The sequence below is a fragment of the Podarcis melisellensis genome, assembly GCF_964234715.1.
Source record: "Podarcis melisellensis genome assembly, chromosome: 13".
Classification (NCBI taxonomy): Eukaryota; Metazoa; Chordata; class Lepidosauria; order Squamata; family Lacertidae; genus Podarcis; species Podarcis melisellensis.
Window position 1 is genome coordinate 38,989,658 of NC_138545.1, and position 22,680 is coordinate 39,012,337.

The window sequence follows — 22,680 nt, forward strand, 5'->3', positions numbered from 1 at the left end:
GTATTCAGTATTCATGTGGGACGCAGGTGGCGCTGTGGGTTAAAGCCTCAGCGCCTAGGACTTGCCGATCGAAAGGTCGGCGGTTCGAATCCCTGCGGCGGGGTGCGCTCCCGCTGCTCGGTCCCAGCGCCTGCCAACCTAGCAGTTCGAAAGCACCTCCGGGTGCAAGTAGATAAATAGGGACAGCTTACCAGCGGGAAGGTAAACGGCGTTTCCGTGTGCGGCTCTGGCTCGCCAGAGCAGCGATGTCACGCTGGCCACGTGACCCGGAAGTGTCTCCGGACAGCGCTGGCCCCTGGCCTCTTAAGTGAGATGGGCGCACAACCCCAGAGTCTGTAAAGACTGGCCCGTACAGGCAGGGGTACCTTTACCTTTACCTTTACCTTTATTCAGTATTCATAGTGCGTCATGGAATAAAATGGTCTTTTTATTTACCAATCTTCTTGTTCCACCATTTTTCAAAGAATGTGAGATAATATTGTATTTTCTAATTAAAAGGACTTTTATTGTACTCATGTTCAAAATGCTTTTTCTCCGAAATATTCATTCAGAACTAACCAGTCCCATCTTCTGAACCAAAGCCCATTAGCAATAACACCATTCTTATAAGCAAGAACAATGAGGCCGGGGGAACATCACCCAGCTGTGAGGCGTGAAGGTCACTCTCCTCAAGACCTTTTCCACCTGGCCTAGGGGGCGAAGCCCAGACTCACCAGCCCTACTGAAGAGGCTCCTCATGAGGCAGGAGGAACATCGCTCAGCTATTGTTTTATTGTTTTATTTGTTTTAATATGCTGTAAACAGCTTTGAGATTTTTATTAAAAATATAAAGTGGTATAGAAATTTAAAAGTAAATAAATAAATTTTTTAAAAATGAAAACCAGAAATTGTGTAGCAAATATTGCCTGTAACTACTGAAATCAATGGTACTGATTACTTACTGGAGAATCACATAGAAAAGAATAAGGAGAAGCTTTCTAAGCCTCCCAATATATTGTTTTCTCTTTTTCACTGTATAATTAACCACCATCTGATGTTCTAGTCAGGCCTTCATACTTTGCAGTACCCATGACAGTTTCTTAGTTTTCCAAATGTTGAAAAAGGTTGTGGACCCCTATTTCAGAAAGACCATAGAGGATTTTTAAAGGAATTGCACATAGGAATTGTAACAGATAAAATACAACATGGTTATATGATGTAGAAAAAGAGAGATTAATTTGCCCATATTCTGATAGAACAAAAAACAGAGATGTTAGGGTAATTTGTTATTTCTTCTTTATTAACTTCTCCTTGCTGTTCAGATCAGGTCTCAACACAATGATGTAGCATTTGGGAGCGAAGATGGAGCCCAGTAAGCCAGCACCGGAGGCCAAGATGGAGAAGATCTCCACAGCCACCATGTATTTCCCCTTGGTGCTCAGGTAAACTGGAACAAACGAGATCCAAACACTACAAAACAACAACATGCTGAAGGTGATGAATTTGGCCTCATTAAAGCTGTCAGGCAGTTTCCTGGCAAAAAAGGCCACAACAAAGCTGAGAATGGCCAACAAGCCCATGTAGCCCAGGACGCAGTAAAACAGGGCAACTGACCCTTCGTTGCAGCCTAGAATGATTTCCCTCATCACGGAATGCATGTCAGAATCAGGGAATGGGGGAGAGGTTCCCAACCACACAGCGCAAATGCCGGCTTGGATAAGGGAACAAGAAATCACAATGGAGCTTGCCATTCTTTTCCCCACCCACTTCCTCATTCTGGATCCTGGTTTGGTGGCCACAAAGGCCAGAACCACTGTGATAGTCTTGGCCAGCACACAAGAAACGGTCACTGTGAAAACAAGGCCAAAAGCCATTTGTCGGAGCAGGCAGCTCACTCTTTCTGGAGGGCTGAGGAAGATCAATGGGCAGAGGAAGCAGAGCAGGAGGAAAGTGAGGAGAGTGTAGGTGAGGTCCCAATTGTTTGCTCTGACAATGGGTGTGTCCTGATGTTTAATGAAGATGGCAAGGACTAATATTGTGAGGAGAGAGAGAGAAAGAGCAAAGAGTGCTAAGCTCATCCCCAGAGGCTCTTTAAAAGACAGGAAGCTGATGGTCTTTGGAATGCATTGCGATTGGTTCCTGTGTGGATAGTGGTCTTCAGGGCATGCAACACAGTCATCCATATCTGGAGAGAAAATAAGATATTCAGATTTCAGATGTTCTGGATAGCAACTACAAATGCTACCACTGTAAAACTCTTGAGGTTAAAATAGAAATATCACAGGTGTCTCCTTCATACATTTGAAAAGTACCATGTATATATTGTGTCCCCTACCTTTCTGTGATGAAATCATGCCTTGAGGACACGGAGCACAATCATAGCAGCAGAATGGCTCCCCCTCCTTCTTTTCCTTCCTGGAACCAGGAGGGCAATTTGAGTTACATAGCGAAAGGGGTGGAACCTGCCCATTTAAATAAACACATAAACATTTTAGCACACAGAAATTAGTTTTATTTTCCCCCACCCCCAATTTGAAATAGGAAGACACTAAAATACTTATTCCAAACTCAGAGCCAAACTACTCATTTTTCTATTCATGCTTTAAAAAAAGTGTGCTCAACCTGACCATCTGGCGAACAAATATCTCAAATGGAGCGTGATCTGTTGGAATGTAATGTTAAATATATTCTCTTTCCCTATCTCTCATGGATGTAGGAATTATGCCTCACCTGGTGAAAGCTCTGGTGCCACACCATTCTGTTGTCATCAATGGAAATCAGCTGGCCTGGGACAGCCTCCCCTCCCACTCTTCCAACCTTGACTCTCATGAAGGAGTTATTTGGAAAAGTGACTATGTTGGCAATATCAAAGCCAGCTTCTACTTCCCTGCTCTCACTGAAAGATACCGTTTCTCCAGCAGAGTTGTTAAAGGAGACAGTCCTAAGAAAGGGATGGAGCTGCATTGGAAGAAAAATAGGAACTATGAAGTAATGCATATGTCTCTCTTTACTGACACTCAGGATGCCTCCAACGTTCAGTACTGGCAGGGATGCTATGCAAACAGAATCTGCTCATTGGAATTGGTTCTTAAGGCGAGCATTCACAGAGAGAGCCAATGATTTCCTTTCTCTTCTATAGGGAAAATCCTAATGCATTCCAGACCAGTTCCCACTGCTTGGATATGTCACATCCCACGGAAGAGAATCGTAGGGTATCCGGCCTCATATAACCATCATGCAGACATCTAATCAACGCATGAGGGGGGTTAATGCCATGGAGCAAGCTGTCCTACCAGGGTTCGTCTATGTCCCTTCCCTTCACTTTGGGAGGAAATGGGCAGCAAAGCCTTTTGGCTTTGGGGAAACTCAGCCTACATGTGAATATCAACTAAAGCCTTTGTTTTGTGAAAGATTTGGAAAGAAAATAAAAGGCCCTCTTGTGACGCAGTTTTTAATTGGGATCCGCCATTACGAGACTATGTTGCAAGATTAATAGTCAGAGGAGGAGGCGAGCCATTGCTCTGTTATCATGTTTGTATTCTAATTTCGATGCCAAATCTTCCCTGAAAGACTGATTTATGGCGCAACTTGTCTGGGAAAATTAATGAGTAGACCCTTAGATTCTATTTCATCGGAACTGAGAAAGATGGCGCCTGCCGCCCGAGCAGGACTTTTGGATCAGTGTGTGAAGATTTATTGCAAACAAAAGACTTCCCAGCTTTTAAAAAAGGGAGAGCCTTACAAAGTTCACACAGAAGCATAATAATGCTTAGTTTAACTCGCCTGTGGAAACAACTCAGAAACTATTAAGAAGAAAAAGGATAACAACAAGAAGATCAAAAGATGTGACTGGTGAACACTAAAAGCAGCAGAAATATGAGATGACTGGACCCTTACTGAACTTGAAGCATGGGAACGCCCAACAAAAATTTATAATTTGGCAAAATATTTGGACTTTATGATATGTATTGATATACTTCGGAATAATGAATGTGATATGATTGGATTGTTAAATGGAAAACTTAATAAAAATTATTTAAAAAAACAAAAACAAAGAAGCAGCACAGTGCAGGACTCACACCTACTGTTTAACAACTGGAGGAGCAACTTATCTCTGTACGTTAAAGATCCTAGTCTACAGTCAGTACTTGAAAATTTTCAGTGTACTCTTCTACATTTCACTGCCCATGTCAAATAACTTGTATGTTATGATAGGCATTACCTGCCAAGGCTGCAGTTTCTGAAGCTTCTGCATTCCTCCTTCCACCGCTGCCCTGTATTTGGCCCCGGGCAAGAACATGGCATGTAGAGCATGTGCTGTGGCATAAACAGCATTATAGATGCTATAGCTGTGGCTTGTTATGCTCATCTCAAAGCCAGATGAAGGGAGATCTTCCAGCTTCTCCTCTCCAGTGCAGGTTTCAGTGGCCTGCTCCTCTGTATTGGAGTTTGGAAATAAACAGAGAAATACCTGTGCCCAGAACTGCTTGACAAAGCCATTTCCATTTTCCTCAAAAGGATTTTGTGCCTGAAGAAAGGATTTGAATCCTTGCACGACATTTGAATGAACTGCAAAGGAGAGGGAACCATGGAAGACTTGCATATCCATGCTCATTTGATAGGTCATTGCTGTGAAATCCACCTGTGCTGTCATAATCCACACCTTGCCCACAGATATTTCGTTAATATTTTCCATTTCACCTAGAACTAGCATTATTCGCAAGCGAACCATGGATGTTGTTCCTCCATAGAAAACAACAACCTTGGCTTCACTTTCCATAATAACATGATAGATTTGGATTAAGTCAGACTGCAAATCATAAAACTCTGCCAAATATGTGGTTTTCAGGGTTGTCTCTGAGAAGGCCAAGCAAATGCCTTTCTGGGAGAGCAGAGGTTTCAGGGTCTCAATAAATCTCTCTCCACTGTCATTATCCACAGCGAGCAACCCAACCCACGTCCAACCAAAATGCAGAAGTAACTCAACAATCCCAGTGTACTGATGGGCTTCATTGGGCACCATCCTATAGAAGGAATTAGATTGGCTTTGACCAGGATCTTCTGGAGCAAAGGAACCATAAGTGAGCTAAAGGGAATAAAGAGGCATAATTCATAAATGCAGAAGAAGGACTGTATGTGTATTCAACGCCTGCCTGCCATGGAGACAAGATGAGCCAGTTGCCTCAGGAAAGAGACTCCAGAAAGTTGGGAGGGTGGCCGATTTGGCCTCCATGGAGTGCTGCCCTGCTTTGCTCTCCTTTCATCTCATCGTCTGTCTCCAGTTCATTCTCCTTGCTTTCCTGAGCTGCTGCTGTCCCTCTCCCTAATTTTCCTTCTCCATTTCACCCCCTTTGTTTCATCACAACATTTCACCTCCTCATTTAATCACGTCCCGCCTTCCCTTCCTTTCCAAACCTCTATTGTACCACAGACGCACAGAATCACACACAAATGCCAGAATGTGTGCACAGCTGCCTCCTGACAGGCAGGCTTCCAGATTTGCAAAAGAGCACCTTAAGTCTCCAGCCAGTAAGCCACAGGCAATGTTGGAAGAAATGTCAATTTGCAGAATGGAATGTGGAGGTGTTTGGGTTTTTTTTTTTTTTTGAGGAGTTGGAGTAAGGAAGCGAGGTGCGATGAGCTGTCTCCCATAAGCACAGTACCTTCTCAGTCAGGAGGGCGGAAAGCAGGACTGGGGTGGGGGTGGTGTTTCCTGAGCCCCAACCGTGGATAAGTTACAGCCTTATATAAGTAGCATGTTTAGCTCTAGTTAATGCATGAGGGTGTAAAGGCCCTAGAGTAGTAAGCTGCTGTTGCCAATCTTGTGTAGGTCATGCCTCCTTCACCTCCGGTGAAAGAGGAGACCTTTCTGCCAACACATGCGCCAAAGTGCAATATTTGTTGGCCAATCCAGACCATTCTCTGCATGCCTCAGTAGAAGTTCTGTACAGGACCATTTCCAAACATAAAGAGAAAGTCACCTATTGAAAATCCTAGTATTGACCTTTAAAAGCTCTAAATTGTCTGACCCTCATATATCTAGAGGGCCACCTTCTCCCATACCACCCACACTTCTTGGTTTATTGGGTGAGGCCAGGTCACACCTAATACATTTTGCTGCCTGAGATAGAAACCAACTGGTCCTGCCACTGAATCCTCCTTCAATATACCAATAGGACCACATCATCTACTGCACTTGGGACACCAGACAAGTTAGTCAGGGGAGGCACTGCTCAGACCTAGAGCAGAGAGAAAAGGCAAGTGTGTTTAAGAAAGTGAGAGAAGGCTGCTGATCTAGAGCAGACATGTTAAAAGGCTGCTGATGGCTCACTACTATTTGTTTTGTGCTACACAGGTTATTTAATTTGCAAAGCCCACAGGAAACATGTTTTGTGAAGAGCAGGACCACCCTCCTTTTTCAGCCACAACTCTAAAAACATTTTTGGATAGAAAAGATCATGGTGATTGAGTGTGAAGAGTCCAAGGCAGTATCTTACCTGGGGAATCTTGTAGATGCTCAAAATGTCTGCCATGTAGAGGGAGGTATCAAAGTCCAGTCCCCCAATAACTGCAACCAAGTGTTTCTGGGTGTCGCACTTGTAGTTGGGTATAAGTGTGGAGGGAAGATTCAGAGCAGCCCGGTAGGTCATTCTTTCATTGAAGTAACTTTCATAGATGTGGAATCCTAAGGTGATATTTGGTAAGATCTTGGGGTTCTCATTGATCTCCTTGACAGCAAATATCAAGGCCAGAATGTGCTGGTAGTTCTTTGGCACAACACTGCAACGAGAATTTCATGCTATATTTTTGAAATATATGCTATGCAATTTAAAAGAGGGGGGTGGAGGCTTGACAATTCTTCAGCGTTTTAGTTGAAATTGTGTCCTATTATATATGCCAAGGAGTTTCCCCTGAAGGAATACTTCCCACTTTTATACTTGTAGCTCACTTTTATTAATTCAGTGGTACCTCAGGTTACAGACGCCTCAGGTTACAGACGCTTCAGTTTCCGCTAACCCAGAAATAGTACCTCGGATTAAGAACTTTGCTTCAGGATGAGAACAGAAATCGTGTGGCAGCGGCACAGTGGCGGCAGAAGGTCCCATAAGCTAAAGTGGTAGCTCAGGTTACAAACAGTTTCAGGTTAAGAACAGACTTCCAGAACGAATTAAGTTCTTAACCCAATGTACCACTGTATATGCATTTTTACGGAAACTTTACATCTGTATAGGCATTTTTGCATACATGACTTGGCTAGAAGATTGCACTGCAAAATCTGGAGGAATATAAATTTCAAATGAAGGCTCTGTTTTGGTTTAGATACCTTTTTAGAGCAAGCAATTTTGGTAGGTTCATATTTAAATGTCAACTGATTTGTAAGAACTGAGCAGCCTCCTACCTTAAAGTAGACACCAGCTTACTTGTTCTGATCTTCAACACAAAATATCTTAATATTTAAGCCTCAGCTGTCCACTTTCACCTCAGCTTTCTTTGGTTTTCCCCTCACACCTCCCTCCTTACAGTTAACTGACAGTTAACTGCCATTTCCCAACTGCCCCAACTGACAGTTAACTGCCATTTCTTGGCTGATCAGAACCTTCAGCCAATTAGTCTGTTGTTGCCCGGGCCAATTGGAATAAAATGGAATAAATTTCATTCTATAAATGAAATTCCCTCTCTTCCCCTGTCACCAGTCCTCTGTCATCGAACAAGCCTGCACCATAGTGACAGAATAAGGCTACAGACATTGACAGTCACACAGAGACATCAACAGAAGCCTTAAAATATTTTGAAACCATGAAGCTGATTAATAATAATAATAATAATAATAATAATAATAATAATAATAATATACCCTCTTCATCAAAAGATCTAACATGGTAAGAATAAAGTGTACAGACCGCCCTTTGGGCTTAGACATTTAGAAATCATTAATTTACATGTACTGAGCTGATCCAACAAAAAAGCTGTATCAAAATGCAGAGAAGCAGGTAGCCAGGCTTAATGGCGTAGTTCTCATCATATTCAAACCTGTGACACATTTTAAACTGGGAGGGTCATATAAGACTAGCCTGACTTGGATGAGAAGATCTGAATGAGAATTTCACCTCAAAAGAGAGGTGAGCTTTTAAGACTCTTCACCCTAAACTTTCAGAGGTGAAGTTCAATATTCAGAACAGAGAACGGCTTTCCATCTTAAACTAGGTAAGTTTAAGTTGTGGCTCCTCTTATGAAAGTCTTCTTGGAAGAAATTTGGTGGGGTGTGGGGAGGAGAGAACTCATGAATGAAAGAAAGACTCTCTCATCTCACTGACTACACATTCAGATCTCCATTTCCCTCCTTCCTAGCCAACTCTTCAGCTCTGAGATGGTTCCCCCCTCCCCGACACCTCTGCCAGGAAGGAAATCCCTCTAAAATCAGTGGAACAGGCTTCTCTGTAAGCCTGGTTAGAGCTGGGGAATATTTCTGTATCACCTGATTACTTGATATATGAAGTATTTACAAGGTATTAAGAAGTTGATGGGTGGTTAGCCTTTCTTTGAAGTCTACTTTGTCAAAAGAGGTAAAGAGGTGAGAAGCAAGTCCGCCAATAATAAGATCACCAGGTTGGTAGTATTCATGTGGCATTCTGGACAGATCATGTATGGTGAGACATGTATGTTTGCACACCATATGTGGCAGATGAAAGAGAATGGGCACAACAAACAGCAACATACTGAGGCAAATATTCTTTCTCATCCGACACCCTCATTTCCAGCTGGAAATGAACCTTAGCTTCAGAACCACGCTCAGTACAATATTCTGCCTTGACAGGAACAGCACTTCCCTACCGATTCATAGATTAAAATCCTATTTTACACCTCAACAAAGAGAAAAGCAGAAATCCTTCCTCTTCCTCTTCCCTCTCCCTTGCTTAGAATGGCAGGAAGGGGTTTTATGCCCATGTTTAGACTCTGGCTGGTATTGTCTGGAAATCTATTGAGACATTATTCAAGAGAGACTTAGTCATGGCGAGATTGATAATTACAGCTGTGATTATAACTATGTCTCTCTACATCAAAAACAACAAAATGACCAGAAAAAACACCAGCACATGCTTGTGTTATTTCATCAAAAGTGGTTTCTGTCTGTTTATGGGACAACAAAAGAGCATGCAAAAATAACTACAAGGAGGAAGAAAAGAACAGTGGTCCAGTCTGCTATTGGTGCTGAAAAGCTTCATCTGAACAGGAGAAATGATCAGTCTGACCTCCAAATTCCCCCCTGAACATCTGTTCATTAATTTACTGACAATAATACCAAAACTGAAAAATTGTGAAAGAGATTGAGTTATGGCAGATGATTTGTGCAGGTTGCAAGGGAAATTAAGTATAAAAAGGGAGAATCCCCTGGATGCCAAGATCCAGGTTTGGGGCAAGTGCTCTTTGGTGAGAGAACCCCAGCAGATATTTCAAATCACAAAATATTCAGCAAAGTAAGGCGTGGAAATATAGGTTATTAGATCTTAAAAATATACCCCCATGAGTTCCAAAACTTCCCTCTCCTCTTACCATTGAAAAGGACCACACATCTGGTCAGTGAAAACTGGCTTACTTACAAACTCTTCAAAGGTCAGGTTCATGTGTTTCTCCAACATCAGTCAGAAAACACAGGCACTTGGCTTAGTTACAGTGGTGAAAGCTCCAAATTATTGGTATAGGAGTCCAAGAGAGCCATGGTTTCTGAACTTGTAGCAACCAGCTAAGACCTTAAATGTTGCACTTCTTGGGTAGACTGATAGAGAGCAATAGGCCATATATTTCTGGATAAAGTCTGCTGGTGGGGCCTATGATTCTAAAGGTTGTAATTAGGGTGAGGTAAACTAGTTTTGGCTGTTTTGGGGCCCTGCTCAAATTCCAATAGTGTCTTGGTATCTTCCTTAAATGTAATTTTAAGGTAAATTGTTCTGTTTGGTCCTGCAGTCTCTCAATAACGTATTTGCTTCTATCTGCTGCTTTCACTTCTTATTGTAGGATTTCATCTGAATGTGGTATGTAGGGCCGCTGTCAGGGTTGGTTTTCCGAAAGGACCCAGCTCATCTTTCCAGGCAACATAACCCTCAACTTACCTAACTCTGACTGGTATAACCCATCTCTTTTACTTGTTTGCCCATGGAGGACCATAGGCTGGGCCCCTATGGTTAAACTAGAACTAGAAAACTCCACTCCTTCCTGATATGCTAGCATCTCTCTCGTCTCCTTTACATGTCCTGCAGCATTGGGAAATTAACCCTGAGAAGGTGTTCAGAAACCACACATTCTTTACAAGTTCTCTGTGAGTGTCTGGAGGCGGTTGGAGGATGGATTGCAGCTTACAGATTGAGGTTGAATCCTGACAAGACAGAAGTATTGTTTCTGGGGGACAGGGGGTGGGCTGGTATGGAGGACTCCCTGGTCCAGAATGAGGTAACTGTGCCCCTGAAGGACCAGGTGTGCAACCTGGGAGTCATTTTGGACTCACAGCTGTCCATGGAGGTGCAGGTCAATTCTGTGTCCTGGGCAGCTGTCAACCAGCTCCATCTCGTACGCAGGCTGAGACACTACCTGTCCTTGGACTGTCTTGCCAGAGTGGTGCATGCTCTGGTTATCTCCTGCTTGGACTATTGCAATGGGCTCTGTGTAGGGCTACCTTTGAAAGTGACCCAGAAACTACAACTAATTCAGAATGCGGCAGTTAGACTGGTGACTGGGAGAGGCCGGTGAGACCACATAACACCCATCCTGAAAGACCTACATTGGCTTCCAATAATTTTCTGGGCACAATTCAAAGTGTTGGTGCTGACCTTTAAAGCCCTATACGGCCTCGGCCCAGTATACTTGAAGGAGCATCTCCACCCCCATTGTTCAACCCAGACATTGACGTCCAGCGCCGAGGGTCTTCTGGTGGTTCCTTCACTGTGAGAACTGAGGTTACAGGGCAGCAGGCAGAGGGCCTTCTTGGTAGTGGCGCCCGCCCTGTAGAACGCCCTCCCATCAGATGTCAAAGATATAAACAACTATGAGACTTTTAGTAGACATCTGAAGGCAGCTCTGTTTAGAGAAGCTTTTAATATTTGATGAATCATTGTATTTTAATATTGTGCTGGCAGCTGCCCAGAATGGCTGGGGGAAAACAGCCAAATGAGTGGGGTATAAATAATAAATTATTATTATATTATTATTATAAGCAGAAGCAGCTATTTATGCTCCTAATAGAAAAACACCTCAGATATGGAAACATATAGACTGTGGGCTGGTCCAGGGGGGAGGTTACCGTGGGGCGAGGTCCAGGACCTGAGTTGAGGGTCGGCAGACAGTCCTCCTCGGGTGAAGCTGGGCAAGGACAGGAACTCTGGGGAAAACAGGACTGGATGCTGGCTGAAACAGCTCATCAATGACGTTGCTCCCACAACCTGGGACTGGGCTGACTCGCCTTTATCTTCTCTGAGGCCAGGGGCAGTCCCAGCCCCCAGGAGACCCGCCTCTCCTGGCCTTAAGGCGAGCACTCCTCCTGGGAGAAACCAGTTCCCTTCGCCTCTCTGCCCTTCGCCGCTGCAGTTCAGGAGAGGCTGAAGGGTTACTGGGCCCAGGGGGAGACTCACCTGTAGGCACTGAGTCCTCAACCACCTCTGGAGCCAGAGTGTATTCACCTGGTGCCTGCTCCTGAGGATCCGGCACAGGTACAGGCGCTTCAGAATCAAGGCCCTGCCCCAGTTCAGCCAGCCCTAGAGGCGGCGACACCTGTGCAGGCTGGGATTCCTCCGGTTCAGCCTCTGAATCGGATTCCCAGGCCATCACAGACTGCCCAAAAAAATGTGAATATGTGAAACAAAGAACTATTGGGAGGGGTGGTATATAGATGTAATAAAGAAAAAACGAAATAAAAAAGGAATGGTTAATTAACGTATTTGAGATATCAAGATGTAAGAGAGAATTAACTTTACGATTGCCCAGATGTATTCAGTATTCATAGTGGGTTATGGAATAAAATGGTCTTTTTATTTACCAAATTTCTTGTTCCACCATTTTTCAAAGAATGTGTGATAATATTGTATTTTCTAATTAAAAGGATTTTTATTGCACTCATGTTCAAAACGGCTTTTCTTCAAAATATTCATTCAGAACCAACCAGTCCCATGTTCTGAACCAAAGCCCTTTAGCAATACCACCCTTGTTATAAGTAAGACCAATGAGGCCGGAGGAACATCACCCAGCTATTGCATTATTGTTTTATTTGTTTTGATATGCTGTACACCACTTTGAGATTTTTATTAAAAATATAAAGTGGTATAGAAATTGAAAAGTAAAGAAATAATATAAAAAAATCCAGAAATTGTGTAGCAAATATTGCCTGTAACTACTGAAATCAATGCTACTGATTAATCCTGACGGTAGCAGTTCCACTGAAACCTTACTTACTGGAGAATCACATAGGAATACGATGTAGAAAAAGAGAGATTAATTTGCCCATATTCTGATAGAACAAAAAACAGAGATGTTAGGTTAATTTGTTATTTCTTCTTTATTAACTGATCCTTGCTGTTCAAATCAGGCCGCAATACAATGATGTAGCATTTGGGGGCAAAGATGAAGCCCAGTATCCCAGCACTGGAGGCCAAGATGGAGAAGATCTCCACAGCCACCATGTATTTCCCCTTGGTGCTCAGGTACACTGGAACAAAGGAGATCCAAACACTACAAAACAACAACATGCTGAAGGTGATGAATTTGGCCTCATTGAAGCTGTCAGGCAGTTTCCTGGCAAAAAAGGCCACAACAAAGCTGAGAATGGCCAAAAAGCCCATGTAGCCCAGAATGCAGTAAAACAGGGTGACTGACCCTTCGTTGCAGCCTAGAATGATTTCCCTCATCGCAGAGTGCATGTCAGAATCAGGGAATGGGGGAGAGGTTCCTAACCACACAGTGCAAATGCCCACTTGGATAAGGGAACAAGAAATCACAATGGAGCTTGCCAGTCTCTTCCCCACCCACTTCCTCATTCTGGATCCTGGTTTGGTGGCCACAAAGGCCAGAACCACGGTGATCGTTTTGGCCAGAACACAAGAAACAGTCACTGTGAAAACAAGCCCAAAAGCCATTTGTCGGAGCAGGCAGCTCACTCTTTCTGGAGGGCTGAGGAAGATCAATGGGCAGAAGAAGCAGAGCAGGAGGAAAGTGAGGAGAGTGTAGGTGAGGTCCCGATTGTTTGCTCTGACAAGTGGTGTGTCTTGGTGTTTAATGAAGATGGCAAGGACCACCACTGTGAGGAGAGAGAGAGAAAGAGCCAACAATGCTAAGCTCATCCCCAGAGGCTCTTTAAAAGACAGGAAGCTGATGGTCTTTGGAATGCATTGTGATTGGTCTCTGTGTGGATAGTGATCTTCGGGGCACCCAACACAGTCATCCATGTCTGAAGAGAAAATAATATATTCAGATTTGAGATGTTCTGGATAGCAACTACAAATGCTACCGGTGTGGAACTCTTAAGGTTAAAATAGAAATATCACAGCTGTCTCCTTTATACATTTGAAAAGTACCATGTATATATTGTGTCTCCTACCTTTCTGTGATGAAATCTTGCCTTGAGGACATGGAGCACAATTATAGCAGCAGAATGGCTCCCCCTCCTTCTTTTCCTTCCTGGAACCAGGAGGGCAACTTGGGTTACATAACGAAAGGGGTGAAACCTGCCCATTTAAATAAACACATAAACATTTTCGCACACAGAAATTAGTAGTATTTCAACCCACCCCCAACTAGAAATAGGAAGACACTAAAATACTTATTCCAAACTCAGAGCCAAACTACTCATTTTTCTATTCATGCTTTAAAAAAAGTGTGCTCAACCTGACCATCTGGGGAACAAATATCTCAAATGGAGCGTGATCTATTGGAATGTAATGTTAAATATATTCTCTTTTCCTCTCTCTCAATGTTAAAGATATTCTCTTTTCCTCTCTCTCATGGATGTAGGAATTATGCCTCACCTGGTGAAAGCTTTGGTGCCACACCATTCTGCTGTCATCAATGGAAATCAGCTGGCCTGGGACAGCCTCCCCACCCAGGCTTCCAACCTTGACTCTCATGAAGGAGTTATTTGGAAAAGTGACTATGTTGGCAATATCAAAGCCAGCTTCTACTTCCCTGCTCTCACTGAATGATACCGTTTCTCCAGCTGAATTGTTAAAGGAGGCAGTCCTAAGAAAGGGATGGAGCTGAATTGGAAGAAAAATAGGAACTATGAAGTAATGCATATGTCTCTCCTTACTGACACTCAGGATGTCTCCAATGTTCAGTACTGGCAGGAACTGCTATGCAAGTAGAATCCACTCATTGGAAATGGTACGTAAGGCGAACATTCACAGAAAGAGCCAATGATTTCCTTTCTCTCCTATAGGGAAAATCCTAATGCATTCCCGACCAAGAATGGTCCATCATGCATCTAATCAACGCATGAAGGGGGTTAATGCCATGGAGCAAGCTGTCCTATCAGGCTTTGTCTATGTCACTTCCCTTCACTTTGGGAGGAAATGGGCAACAAAGCCTTTTGGTTTGGGGAAACTCAGTCTACATGTCAATTCTCTGAGCTGCTCTCACCTTCTCCTCTCATTGTAGGCTTGGATCCTCCCCTCAACTTGTGTGCAGAGAAACTGCTTGTAAAGGAGCAGGACAGAGCAAGGTCAGATCCTGTTTCACTTACAGTTTCTCTACAAACATAGATACCTACTAACAAAGAAGCAGCACAGGGGGGCCACCAGGGGGCGCATTGGAAGATGGCCGACAATAACATTTCCCCGACCCACATGAGGTAATTAAGAGGCTATTATGGGAGTATGCAGTCTCCCTTGCCCCCCAAGGGAATGGGGGGTACTGCCTTGCCTGCTGTGTCCATAATTCACCCCCGGATTCGAAAGAAGGGGGTGAGGGCACTAGGCACAAAGCTCTAGGGTGGAGTCGGCTCTCCCAGACGCTGTCTCTGAATCACGCACTGGTTTGCATCAGCTCGAAATATGTAATTGGAATAGAAGCAAATGCACATACTTCAAGTGAAGATCGGGAGTAAAGACTGCTGATTAATGGGATCTCTGTGATGTGGAGCGACGGGTTGGACAATAAATCAAGTGAAGACTCATCATTAAAGATCGGTATGTCAGAGCGAAACAGAAAGGGGGGGAGGAGAAGCTTTTCTTTTTTTTGTCTTATGTGAGTACCCAATAACCCTCCCCCCCGAGAGAAAGAATGGTTGCAAATTACTAATCACAAGCAGGAGATTAAGAACTGTGTGGAAATGAATTACTGATCAAAGAGAGGACTGGTGGGAACATTGGGTGGAAAGAAAGCTTTATGACACAGTTACAAATGGAGATTCGTTAAGACAGGCCTGCCCACAGGAGGACGAGGGGGAGGAGGACCGTGGTCATTGGAATGTGAATGTATGGTTATCGAAATGTGAATTTGACCTGGCAGGGCCCCCTGAGATACAGATTGGCAGGCCTGTGGAAATCAACGGACAGACTGTGGGAATGTTCTTTGCGGAGGTGTGGAAATGGCGTCTGCCCTTTATGTGATATGGCTCTTGGAGAGTGTAAAATCCACACAGGATATGTTTGTTTTCAACCCGCTTGTGAAGATTATCAGAAATCACAAAGAAAGGAATATATGATAACAACAAGAAGATGAGGAAAATAACAAAGAGACTATCTGGACAGAACTGGACAGAACTGTGTAATTAAAACAGCAACAAGAGTGATGTTTGGATCCCTTTCAGAGCTCAAAGTATGGGTACCCCCAACAAAAATTTGAAAATGTGGCTATATAATTTGGAACTAATGCGATTTGGAATTAATGTGATTTGATTGGCCTGTAAATAAAAATTAATTAAAACAACAACAACAAAGAAGCAGCACAGTGCAGGATTCGCAGCAACTGCTTAACAGATGGAGGAGCAGCTTATCTGCATACGTTAAGTGGAGGATCCTAGTTTACAGTCAGTACTTGAAAATTTTCAGTGTAGTCGTCTACATTTCGATATGATACGATAATCTTTATTGTCATTGTCCCATAGAGAACAACGAAATTGAAAATCTACATCAGACATTCAGAAACCAACAAGCCTGCTATCCCAGCTATCCCAGTCTGGTTAACCCCCTAAAAACTCTGATACCCCATAATTAAATACAATAGACTCCCATAGAGACTACCTTACACTGTGTTTAAAACCAAAATCACAGATGAATAGAAACTGTTTCTCAGGCAGCTAGTCCGAGTCTTTATAACCCTGTACCTTCTTCCGGAAGGCAAAAGCTGAAAGAGATCACTTCACTGCCCATGTCAAATAAATTGTATGTTATAATAGGCATTACCTGCCAAGGCTGCAGTTTCTGAAGCTTCTGCATCCCTCCTTCCACCGCTGCCCTGTATTTGGTCCCGGGAAAGAACATGGCATGTAGAGCATGTGCTGTGGCATAAACAGCATTATAGATGCTATAGCTGTGGCTTGTTATGCTCATCTCAAAGCCAGATGAAGGGAGATCTTCCAGCTTCTCCTCTCCAGTGCAGGTTCCACTGGCCTGCTCCTCTGTGTTGGGGTTTGGAAATAAACAGAGAAATACCTGTGCCCAGAACTGCTTGACAAAGCCATTTCCATTTCCCTCAAAAGGATTTTGTCCCTGAAGAAAGGCTCTGAATCCTTGTACCACATTTGAATGAACTGCAAAGGAGAGGGAACCGTGGAAGACATGCATATCCCAACTCATTTGGTAGGTCAATGTTGTGAAATCCACCTGTGCTGTCAGAATCCACACCTTGCCCACAGATGTTTCGTTAATATTTTCCATTTCACCTAGCACTAGCATTATTCGCAAGCGAATCATGGGCGTTGTTCCTCCATAGAAAACAACAACCTTGGCTTCACTTTCCATAATAACATGATAGATTCCCATAATAATATCGGAATACATGACATAAAGCTCTGCCAAATATGTGGTTTTCAGGGTTGTCTCTGAGAAGGCCAAGCAAATGCCTTTCTGGGAGAGCAGAGGTTTCAGGGTCTCAATAAATCTCTCTCCACTGTCATCATCCACAGCGAGCAACCCAACCCACGTCCAACCAAAATGCAGAAGTAACTCAACAATCCCAGTGTACTGATGGGCTTCATTGGGCACCATCCTATAGAAGGAATTAGATTGGCTTTGACCAGGATCTTCTGGAGCAAAGGAACCATAAGTGAGCTAAAGGGAATAAAGAGGCATAATTCATAAATGTTGAAGAAGGACTGTATGTGTATTCAGGGCCTGCCTGCCATGGAGACAAGATGAGCCAGTTGCCTCAGGAAGGAGACTCCAGAAAGTTTGGGGGGTGGCCGATTTGGCCTCCATGGAGTGCTGCCCTGCTTTGCTCTCCTTTCTCCTAATCTTCTGTCTCCAGGTCAATCTCCTTGCTTTCCTGCCCTGCTGCTGTCCCTCTCCCTAATTTTCCTTCTCCATTTCACCCCCTTTGTTTCATCACAACATTTCACCTCCTCATTTTATGACGTCCCACCTTCCCTTCCTTTCCAAACATCTATTGTACTACAGACGCACAGAATCACACACAAATGCCAGAATGTGTGCACAGCTGCCTCCTGACAGGCAGGCTTCCAGATTTGCAAAAGAGCACCTTAAGTCTCCAGTCAGTAAGCCACAGGCAATGTTGGAAGAAATGTCAATTTGCAGAATGGAATGTGGAGGGTTTTTTTTTTTTTTTGAGGAGTTGGAGTAAGGAAGCGAAGTGATATGAGCTGTCTCCCACAAACACAGTACCTTCTCAGTCAGGAGGGCAGAAAGCAGGGCTGGGGTGGGGGTGGTGTTTCCTGAGCCCCCACTGTGGATAAGTTGCAGCCTTATATAACTAGGATGTTTAGCTCTAGTTAATGCATGAGGGTGTGAAGACCATAGAGTAGTAAGCTGCTGTTGCCAATTTTGTGTAGGCCATGCCTCCTTCACCTCCGGTGCAAAGAGGGGACCTTTCTGCCAACACATGAGCCAAAGTGTAAGGTTTGTTGGCCAATCCAGACCATTCCCTGCATGCCTCAGTTGAAGCTCTGTACTCTGGAAGGCAAAGCTACTGATCTTTGTTTCTAACTGGCCCAGGAAACAGGACCATTTCCAAACATAAAGAGAAAGTCACCTATTGAAAATCCTAGTATTGACCTTTGAAAGCTCTAATTTGTCTGAACCTCATATATCTAGAGGGCCACCTTCTCCCACACCACCCACACGTCTTGGTTTATGGGGTGAGGCCAGGTCACACCTAATACATTCTGCTGCCTGAGATAGAAACCAACTGGTCCTGCCATTGAATCCTCCTTCAATATACCAATAGGACCACATCATCTAATGCACTTGGGACACCAGACTAGTTAGAGGAGTCAGGGGGCTCGGACCTAGAGCAGAGAGAAAAGGCAAGTGTGCTTAAGAAGGAGAAATAGGACTACCCACCTAGAGCAGACATCTTTAATTGCAAAGCCCATAGGAAACACATTTTCTGAAGAGCAGGACCACCCTCCTTTTTCAGCCACAACTCTACAAACGTTTTTGGATAGAAAGGATCATGGTGATTGAGTGTGAAGAGTCCAAGGCAGTATCTTACCTGGGGAATCTTGTAGATGCTCAATATGTCTGCCATGTAGAGGGAGGTATCAAAGTCCAGTCCCCCAATAACTGCCACCAGGTGTTTCTGGGTGTCACACTTGTAGTTGGGTATAAGTGTGGAGGGAAGGTTCAGAGCAGCCCGATAGGTCATTCTTTCATTGAAGTAACTGTCATAGATGTGGAATCCTAAGGTGATATTTGGTAAGATCTTGGGGTTCTCATTGATCTCCTTGACAGCAAATATCAAGGCCAGAATGTGCTGGTAGTTCTTTGGCACAACACTGCAACGAGAATTTCATGCTATATTTTTAAAATATAGGCTATACAATTTAAAAGAGGGGGGCGGAGGCTTGACAATTCTTCAGCATTTTAGTTGAAATTGTGTCCTAGTATATATGCAAAGGCGTTTCCCCTGAAGGAATACATTGTATTCCACTTTTATACTTGTAGCTCACTTTTATTAATACAGTGGTACCTCAGGTTACAGACGCTTAACTGCCATTTCTTGGCTGATCAGAACCTTCAGCCAGTTAGTCTGTTGTTGCCCAGGCCAGTTGGAATGAATGGACCTGGTCCAGCCTCTGTCTATAAATGAAATTCCCTCTCTTCCCCTGTCACCAGTCCTCTGTCATCGAACAAGCCTGCACCATAGTGACAGCAGAAGGCTATAGATATTGACAGTCACAAAGAGACATCAACAGAAGCCATAAAATATTTTGAAACCACAAAGGTGATTAATAATAATAATATATCTCACAAGATAAAAATAAAGTGTAAGGGCTGCCCTTTGGGCTTAGAAATACACACATTGTTTATTTACAGGTTTGCTCTGATCCCAGAACAAAAGGTGTATTGAAATGCAGAGAAGCAGGTAGCCAGGCTTAATGGAGTTATTCTCATCATATTCAAACCTGTGACACATTTTAAACTGGGAGGGTCATATAAGACTAGCCTGACTTGGATGAGAATTTCACATCAAAGGAGAGGTGAGCTTTTAAGACCCTTCTCCCCAAACATTCAGAGGTGAACTTCAATATTCAGAACAGAGAAGGGCTTTCCATCTTAAACTAGGTAAGTTTAAGTTGTGGCTCCTCTTGTGAAACCCTTCTTGGAAGAAATTTGGTGGAATGTCGGGAGGAGAGAACTCATGAATGAAAGAAAGACTTTGTCATCTCACTGACTACACATTCAGATCTCCATTTCCCTCCCTCCAAGCCAACTCTTCAGCACTGAGATGGTCCCCCCCCCCCGCGACACCTCTGCTTGGAAGGAAAACCCTCTAAAATCAGTGGAACTTGTTTCTGAGTAAGCCTGGTCAGAGCTGGGGATGTTTTTGTGACATTTGATTACGTGTCATATGAAGTCTTTACAAGGTATTAAGAAGTTGACTGGTCGTTAGCCTTTCCTTGAAGTCTTCTTTGTCAGAAGCAGTAAGGAGGTGGGAAACAAGTCCGCCAATAATAAGATCACCAGGTTGGTAGTATTCATGTGGAATTCTGGACAGATCATGGATGGTGCAATGTGTATGTTTGCACACCATATGTGGCAGATGAAAGAGAATGGGCACAACAAACAGCAACATACTGATGCAAATATTCTTTCTCATCCAACACCCTTATTTCCAGCTGGAAAATGAACCTTAGCTTCAGAACCACGCTCAGTACAATATTCTGCCTTGACAGGAACAGCACTTCCCTACCAATTCACAGATTAAAATCCTATTTTACATCTCAAAAAAAAGAAAAGCAGAAATCCTTCCTCTGCCTCTGACTTCTCCCTTGCTTAGAATAGCAGGAAGGGGTTTTATGCCCATGTTTAGACTCTGGCTGGTATTGTCTGGAAATCTATGGAGACATTATTCAAGAGAGACTTAGTCATGGCGAGATTGATAATTACAGCTGTGATGATAACTAGGTCTCTCTACATCAAAAACAACAAAATGAAAAAACACCAGCACATGCATGTGTTATTTCATCAAAATGGTTTTTGTCTGTTTATGGGACGACAAAAGAGCATGCAAAAATAACCACAAGGAGTAAGAAAAGAACAGTGGTCCAGTCTGCTATCAGTGCTGAAAAGCTTCATCTGAACAGGGGAAATGATCAGTCTGACCTCCAAATTCCCCCCCCCCCCCTGAACATCTGTTCATTAATTTACTGAAAATAATACTAAGACTGAAAAATTGTGAAAGGGGTTGAGTTATGACAGATGATTTGTGTAGGTGGCAAGGGAAATTAAGTATAAAAAGGGAGAATCCCCTGGATGCCAAGATCCAGGTTTGGGGCAAGTGCTCTTTGGTGAGAGATTCCCAGCAGATATTTCAGATCACAAAATATTCAGCAAAGTAAGGCGTGGAAATATAGGTTATTAGATCTTAAAAATATACTCCCATGAGTTCCAAAACTTCCCTCTCCTCTTACCATTGAAAAGGACCACACATCTGGTCAGTGAAAACTGGCTTACTTACAAACGCTTCAAAGGTCAGGTTCATGTGTTTCTCCATACATCAGTCAGAAAACAGAGGCAGTAGCACTTGGCTTAGTTACAGTGGCGAAAGCTCCAAATTATTGGTATAGGAGTCCAAGAGAGCCATGGTTTCTGAACTTGTAGCAACCAGCTAAGACCTTAAATGTTGCACTTCTTGGTAGACTGATAGAGAGCAATAGGCCATATATTTCTGGATAAAGTCTGCTGGTGGGGCCTATGATTCTAAAGATTGTAATTAGGGTGAGGTAAGCTAGTTTTTGCTGTTTTGGGGCCCTGCCCAAATTCCAATAGTGTCTTGGTATCTTCCTTAAATGTAATTTTAAGGTAAAATGGTTCTGTTTGGTCCTGCAGTCTCTCAATAACGTATTTGCTTCTATCTGCTGCTTTCACTTCTTATTGTAGGATTTCATCTGAATGTGGTATGTAGGGCTGCTGTCAGGGTTGGTTTTCCGAAAGGGCCCAGCTCATCTTCCCAGACAACATAACCCTCAACTTACCTAACCCTGACAGGTATAACCCATCTCTTTTACTTGTTTGCCCATGGAGGACCATAGGCTGGGCCCCCATGGCCAGACTAGAACTAGGAAACCCCACTCCTTCCTGATATGCTAGCATCTCTCTCGCCTCCTTTACATGTCCTGCAGCATTGGGAAATTAACCCTGAGAAGGTGTTCAGAAACCACACATTCTTTACAAGTTCTCTGTGAGTGTCTGGAGGTGGTTGGAGGATGGATTGCAGCTAACAGATTGAGGTTGAATCCTGACAAGACAGAAGTATTGTTTCTGGGAGACAGGGGGTGGGCTGGTGTGGAGGACTCTCTGGTCCAGAATGAGGTAACTGTGCCCCTGAAGGACCAGGTGTGCAACCTGGGAGTCATTTTGGACTCACAGCTGTCCATGGAGGCGCAGGTCAATTCTGTGTCCTGGGCAGCTGTCAACCAGCTCCATCTCGTACGCAGGCTGAGACCCTACCTGTCCTTGGACTGTCTTGCCAGAGTGGTGCATGCTCTGGTTATCTCCTGCTTGGACTACTGCAATGGGCTCTGTGCAGGGTTACCTTTGAAAGTGACCCAGAAACTACAACTAATCCAGAATGCGGCAGTTAGACTGGTGACTGGGAGAGGCCGCCGAGACTACATAACACCCATCCTGAAAGACCTACATTGGCTCCCAATAATTTTCTGGGCACAATTCAAAGTGTTGGTGCTGACCTTTAAAGCCCTATACGGCCTCGGCCCAGTATACTTGAAGGAGCATCTCCACCCCCATTGTTCAACCCAGACATTGACGTCCAGCGCCGAGGGTCTTCTGGTGGTTCCTTCACTGTGAGAACTGAGGTTACAGGGCAGCAGGCAGAGGGCCTTCTTGGTAGTGGCGCCCGCCCTGTAGAACGCCCTCCCATCAGATGTCAAAGATATAAACAACTATCAGACTTTTAGTAGACATCTGAAGGCAGCTCTGTTTAGAGAAGCTTTTAATATTTGATGAATCCTAGAATGGCTGGGAGAAAACAGCCAGATGAGTGGGGTATAAATAATAAATTATTATAATATTATTATTATAA

At 43.7% G+C, this 22,680-nt stretch overlaps 2 protein-coding genes across 2 annotated transcripts; both read right to left on the bottom strand.

Annotated features, from left to right (window-relative positions):
- Positions 1–1,258: 1,258 nt before the first annotated feature.
- On the bottom strand, positions 1,259–9,583 carry LOC309354361 (vomeronasal type-2 receptor 26-like). The gene is made up of 6 exons (XM_081884532.1): positions 8,484–9,583; positions 6,477–6,759; positions 4,202–5,065; positions 2,710–2,937; positions 2,315–2,441; positions 1,259–2,164 (listed from the first exon to the last, which is right to left on the bottom strand). Exons 1-6 carry the CDS (start codon positions 8,717–8,719, stop codon positions 1,266–1,268), a joined length of 2,637 nt encoding a protein of 878 aa, XP_081740658.1. The 5' UTR covers positions 8,720–9,583; the 3' UTR covers positions 1,259–1,265.
- Positions 9,584–12,432: 2,849 nt separating this feature from the next.
- Positions 12,433–21,905, bottom strand: LOC309354360 (vomeronasal type-2 receptor 26-like). The gene is made up of 6 exons (XM_081884531.1): positions 20,000–21,905; positions 18,628–18,910; positions 16,362–17,228; positions 13,986–14,213; positions 13,559–13,685; positions 12,433–13,408 (listed from the first exon to the last, which is right to left on the bottom strand). The coding sequence occupies exons 1-6, from the start codon at positions 20,233–20,235 to the stop codon at positions 12,510–12,512; spliced, it is 2,640 nt and encodes an 879-aa protein (XP_081740657.1). The 5' UTR covers positions 20,236–21,905; the 3' UTR covers positions 12,433–12,509.
- Positions 21,906–22,680: the final 775 nt, after the last annotated feature.